The sequence below is a fragment of the Macrotis lagotis genome, chromosome 2, assembly GCF_037893015.1.
Source record: "Macrotis lagotis isolate mMagLag1 chromosome 2, bilby.v1.9.chrom.fasta, whole genome shotgun sequence".
Classification (NCBI taxonomy): Eukaryota; Metazoa; Chordata; class Mammalia; order Peramelemorphia; family Peramelidae; genus Macrotis; species Macrotis lagotis.
Genome location: NC_133659.1, coordinates 173,516,488 through 173,521,921, shown reverse-complemented (window position 1 = coordinate 173,521,921; position 5,434 = coordinate 173,516,488). Strand labels below are relative to the sequence as shown.

The 5,434-nt window shown below is 43.0% G+C and overlaps 1 protein-coding gene across 8 annotated transcripts in view; it reads right to left on the bottom strand.

Annotated features, from left to right (window-relative positions):
• Positions 1 to 98: 98 nt before the first annotated feature.
• The window catches only part of LOC141513615 (septin-4-like), a 46,207-nt gene continuing 40,871 nt past the window's right edge, over positions 99 to 5,434 (bottom strand). For 7 of the 8 annotated variants that reach the window (XM_074223612.1, XM_074223614.1, XM_074223609.1 and 4 more), the window contains 5 exons: positions 2,987 to 3,121; positions 2,732 to 2,849; positions 2,527 to 2,628; positions 1,656 to 1,752; positions 1,087 to 1,539 (listed from right to left, as the gene is read on the bottom strand). In XM_074223612.1, the coding sequence (XP_074079713.1) occupies positions 1,172 to 1,539; positions 1,656 to 1,752; positions 2,527 to 2,628; positions 2,732 to 2,849; positions 2,987 to 3,121 (820 nt within the window). In that variant the 3' untranslated portion in view covers positions 1,087 to 1,171. Of the gene's footprint in view, positions 316 to 1,079; positions 1,540 to 1,655; positions 1,753 to 2,526; positions 2,629 to 2,731; positions 2,850 to 2,986; positions 3,122 to 5,434 lie in introns of those variants that run through there. The other variant, XM_074223610.1, reaches the window with a different exon arrangement.

Sequence of the window (5,434 nt, the reverse complement as noted above, 5' to 3'; positions counted from 1 at the left end):
GAGTAGGTCTTCCAAAATCCCAGCCAACTTAAAAGCTGAAGCCTGAAAAAGCTGGCGTCTCAACTAGGAAGTGGAGAGTACAGTTGTCTGAGCCAAGATCAGATTCCGATTCGTTAGACTTTATTTCTTTTGAGTCTCTAGGGAGGCAGCAGGGACATAAGGCGAAGTGGCAGTAGCTTGAGGGACCAGAGCAGATCAAGAGCTGGGAAGGGCCAGGAGAAAGAGGAGGAGACCACACATCCAAGGCAAGGGAACTAACTAGTTCTTCTCCTTCTGTCTCTGAATTTTATACAGCATCTCCTGCATCCTTCGCAACTGAAATAGATAAGCACATTGAGCTGAGTCCCTACACTAAAAATTAGGAACTCTTCAAAATTCTGTTTCCTCAGACTAGATCCTTCACGGCAAGTCCAGAAGCAGTCTTGTCCAACACTTGTCAGAGATTGGTTCCAAGACATTTTCAAGGGGTCTATGAGGTTTAAAAAGTATTTTTTGATAATCCTAAGATTTTTTTCTAGTAAATATCAATACATATAAATATACAAAACACATGCTACTTAGGGGAACCTCAATCATTTTAAGGGAACCTAAGACCAAAAATATTTATCTAGTCCATTCCCCTTCACAGAATTCTAATTAGCAAATTCTCCCAATTTCATGGCAACCCCTTCCCCATCATGCAAAAAAGTACCCTGCCAAAAGGTTATTTGGGAAAGATACTACTAAGGAATGGAAGGGATGGAACTTGGGATTCAAGGAGATAAAATTTTATTCTTCTAACTATCTTTGCTAGGTTCAGCTATTTTTTGTGCTCTAAAGATTACAAGTACTGTTGGGCCCTCTAAATTTAAGCATCAGGGGTAAGCTCTGGTTGTAGAGGCCTGTAATTATGGTTTTCATATATGAGGTAAAAGCCCTAGAAAAAAATTTATCAGAAATGGTACATGCCCCTCAACCTTTCCACTATTCCATGAAATCCAATACTGGGTTTGAGAGAAGTTGAAGTCCCCTGGCCAAGCAGAGGATTTGAACTGCCTTGGACCACACAACCCAACCCTTTCATCCCATTCTGCTCTCACCTCCTCATCTTTCTCCCGGAGCAGCTTCTCAGCCTCTACGTCAATCCCAGACAAGATTGCTGGGACGGGGAAGTCAGTAGAACACTCCCGAGTCAGCTTGCTGAGAGGTCGGGGGAAATGGGTGCCAGTGAGGGCAAGGAGACCCCAGGCCCCTGCCTGGATTCAGCCTTAGGGCCTGAAGGAGCAGGTGTGGAGGGCCTGCTCCCATCCACACCTGCCAACAGCTCTGCTTGGGCTCCTGGGATTGGCTCTTCCCGTCCCGTCTGCCCTCCCCCCAGGCCCCCTTCCTGGCCATACTTGCGATTTCTTTCCTTCACCACCATTCGAGTCATGCTCTGGATGCATTGTGCCCGATAGTTCTCATAATGTATTTCCCTTGTCACATCCTTAAGATCCTGCATGTGGGTGCGTACCAGCATGTTCCTCAGCTTCACAAAGTCACAATGCCCTGGATTTTCCACTGCATAGCAAGGCTGGGAATCAGCCTAGGTTGAGGCTGGGGGTGGGGGGCTGGAGCCAACTGAGGGCAAGAAAGTACCCTCCCTTCCCTGGCCCCACAAAACTCAAGAGTTTTACCTTCTACAATACCCCAAGGATAGAGCCGTCCCCGGACACGCCGCCCTTTGGCCTCCACCATGGTGTTGCTGCCGATGACAGCAAAAGGGATACTGTCCTGGAAGAAGGCAGGGTTTCCATCAGTGCCTACCAAACCTACTCACCTCTGAGGTCTCACCAGAGACTTCTGACCAGAGCACTTTAATTCCAAAGTTTCAGGATCTAGGGCACCTAGCCTCTAAGATCTTAAATCCTTCCCAGGGGTGAGCTAGAACCAGTTCTTACTAACTGGTGTGAGCCAATTGTTAAATTTTCATTGTATTTTCAATTTAGTAGTTTTCGATCCTATCTGACTCTTCCTATCTCCATTTAGGATTTTCTTGGCAAAATGTTGAGTTGTTTGCCATTTCCTTCTCCAACTTATTTTACAGATGGGAAAGCCGAAGCAAACAGTGACTTGCTCAGGATCACAGAGCTAATAAGTGTCTAAATCCAGATTTGAACTCGGGAAATTCCTGACTCCAGACCTGGCACCCTATCCACTGCACCACCTAGTTGCCCATTTACACCCCAGAAATTAACAAATGCTCCAAATCAGGGCTTGATTTATTGTTTTGTTGATTTTCTAGACTTAAGAAAGTAATTAAGTATTAATAATTCAGATTACATTTAAAAGTGAGTCTCTATACACTTTTGCCTCCCAGAAAGCTAATTGCTTTTTTTTTTTAACATTTATCAGCATATCACTAATCCTTCCCCAACTCAACTGTTCATCCCACCACCTACTCTTCAGTCCAGGAGAAATGGGGTGGGCTAACCAGAGTGAAGGAAGAAAGGGAGCTTCTGAGTAGGGAGAGAAGTGCCTAGGCTAACTAATCTCAAGGGTCTCCACCTTCAAGGCCTGGTCCTGTAACTTGAATTCCTCATCTTCATCAGAGTCACAGGCTGGGAATTGGTATATCTGGATTCCAAAGTGCTCAATTTCCTCTCGAATCTAAGCAAGAACACAAGTTGAATGAATAGGGTGGAGAAAGGGCATGAACCTTTATCTCCTTCCTTAACCATCCCATTCACCCACATCCCATCACATGCCTCACCTTTCGTTTCTTGTGCTCCACTTCAAAGGGTGTCAGCGTGTCAGCCTTGGCCAAGATGGGCACAATGTTGACTCGATGATGTAGAGCCCTCATGAACTCCACATCTAAGGGTCGAAGCCTGGGGAGTCAGGGGGAGGAAAGAGATGGCTCCTGGAGCAAAGAGCTGCGCTATAAGCTCTCTCCTCTTCAACATCCCAACCATGGGAGACTCAAAAGTAACAGGGGCCTTAGTGCCCCCAAACAGAAAGAACATACCCATGGCCAAAGGGAGAGATGAAGTAGAGGCAGCAGTGCACCCTGTTATCCTGAATATTCTTGCGGTTGAGACCACTTTCATCCCGGAAATACTGTTCAAACTGCTGGTCAATGTAATCAGCTACTGGCTTCCAACTGGGGCAGAGATGCACAGACAAAAGCGGGGCATGCTTTCAACAAACATGTAATAAATGCTTCCTATATACAAAGCATTGTGTTCCTACTATCTATGTACCCTGAGGCTAATGAGGGTTAAGCTTAGTGAGAGTAGCCCAGGGATTCACCCTATGACTTAAAGCAAATAGTATCATTTTTTTGTTCCCTTATATTCTGCTTGAAATTTTATTGGTTCTCATTAAGAAGCAGGCAGAGGACCAGTCTTGGAATTAAGGAAATTAAGTTTCAAGAACTACCTCTTATACATACTACCAGTGTGTCACCAGGCAAGTACTTAGTCTCAAACTAACCTAGATAGCTCTAAGACTAAAAGCTATGAATTAGTGGCTAATTTTTATTGGTAAAGGGAATTTCCATTCTAGAAACAACTTACACCAAGGAGATTATTAGTATGGAGAAAATAATTGCATGGTCTTGGATAAAAAACTCAATCCAGGGTTGGGCATGTGGTAGGTATTTGGTATTTATGGTTCTTGTTTGAAGAGGGTAGACAAGGAAAAGAAAGAGAACTGTCACAGAAGGACACCAGTAAAGAACCCCTCAAGACCAATTAAGCCCCAAGTTATATTCCATTAAAGACACTGGTGGCATGTTCATCCCTACCTTCATGCTTTTGCTTTCTATTTTCTCTGACCTGTCTTCCTTTTTCCAAGTTTATTTTTGGTTTATGGAGTATTTGACATCCATGATTCTCTTGAGATCTTCACTACAATTATTAATGTCACCATTTTACAGAGGAGGGAACTGTCAAAGAGAGGTTAGGTGACTTGTCCAGGGTTCACGTACTGAAGGTGGCCTCTGGGTACAGGTCTGTTCATACTCTGGTTGTGACTCATCATTACATTGTACTACCTTTAACCACCTTCCCAAACCCAATTCAAGTCCCACCTCCTCCTAGCCTAATCTAAAGTAATTCCCCACTCTCCTCCATCCTTTAAATTCTCCTAACACTCAGAACATCATCTTTGATTTGACAATTATAGGCGATTTTGTATTGCTTTCTAGTGTTCTCATTGGTGTGTTATGGTCATAGAATCTAGCACTAGAAGGAACCTTAATATCCAATGCAACCCCATCATTTTACAAACGAAAAAACTGAAGACCAGAGAGATTGGGTGCCAGAATCACAGGATTTCAAAGTCGGAAGAGGCCTCAATAGATATCTGATCCAACCCATGCCCAAAATGAATCCCACTGTGACATACCAGATAAGAGGTCATCCAGCTGCTGCAGCCTCTGTTTGAAGATCTTCAATGAGGACCCCCCTCTACTTGCTAAAACAAATCATTTCACTCTGGGATAGCCTTATTTCATAGAAAGCTCTTCTTGACATCAAGTCTATATTTTCCTCTCTGCTACTTTCTACACATTGCTTTTGATCCTGACCTCTGGGAGAAAAGAGATCAAGTCTAATCCCTCTTCCACATGCAGCCCCCTTATCAGTTAGCAGGGTCCCCATGAGTCTTTTATACTCTACTTTAAATATTTTTAGGACCATTTATATATGACACACATTCAAAGCCTTTCACCATCCTTGTTGCCTTTTTTTCTGGACACACTTCAGCTTATCAACATGATCCTCACATATTCCAGATATGGTCTGGCCTTCCCTAGGTCACACTAGTAGCAAGTGGAAGAACAAGGATTCACTTCTGAGTCCTCTGATCCTCATTCTTCTGAAATTACATGTTTTCATTGTCTCTCTGGTAGACATCTGTTCTTCATGTCACTGTATCATTCATGTACTAGCTTGGTCCTAGTACAATGCAATGGGGAATAATATGTTTTCAGAAAAGTGTCTTTTTTGCTTGAGGGATGAAAAGTGAGAGGACATAGGGATGCTCTATGCTTCTGGAGAGAGGAGGATGGCTTTAAGACATATAGGCAAAAATGTACAGAATTCTGGAGAAAGCTCCAAAGCCTAGCTTTTGACAAATTCATTTAATACAAAAAGGCTATTATATGGCTTAAATAATGTGATGCACTCTGTAAACTTTAAAGCACTGTATGGATATTAGTGATCATTGACACTTGTTGGAAGACACTGTCCTAGAGTAGGACAAGATAAGTATAGCTACACAGGTTAGTAAAAAGAGTGCCAAATGTATAGACCTGAATCTGTATCCAGTGTCTGATACTAGTAGAATGACCACAGGCAAGTCGCTTATCTCCTTCATGCCTCAATGTTCCTCATCTTTCAAATGAGCATAATAATCATAACACTTACTTCAAATGACTGTTGAAAGTACAAATAGCATAATGTATGTAAAG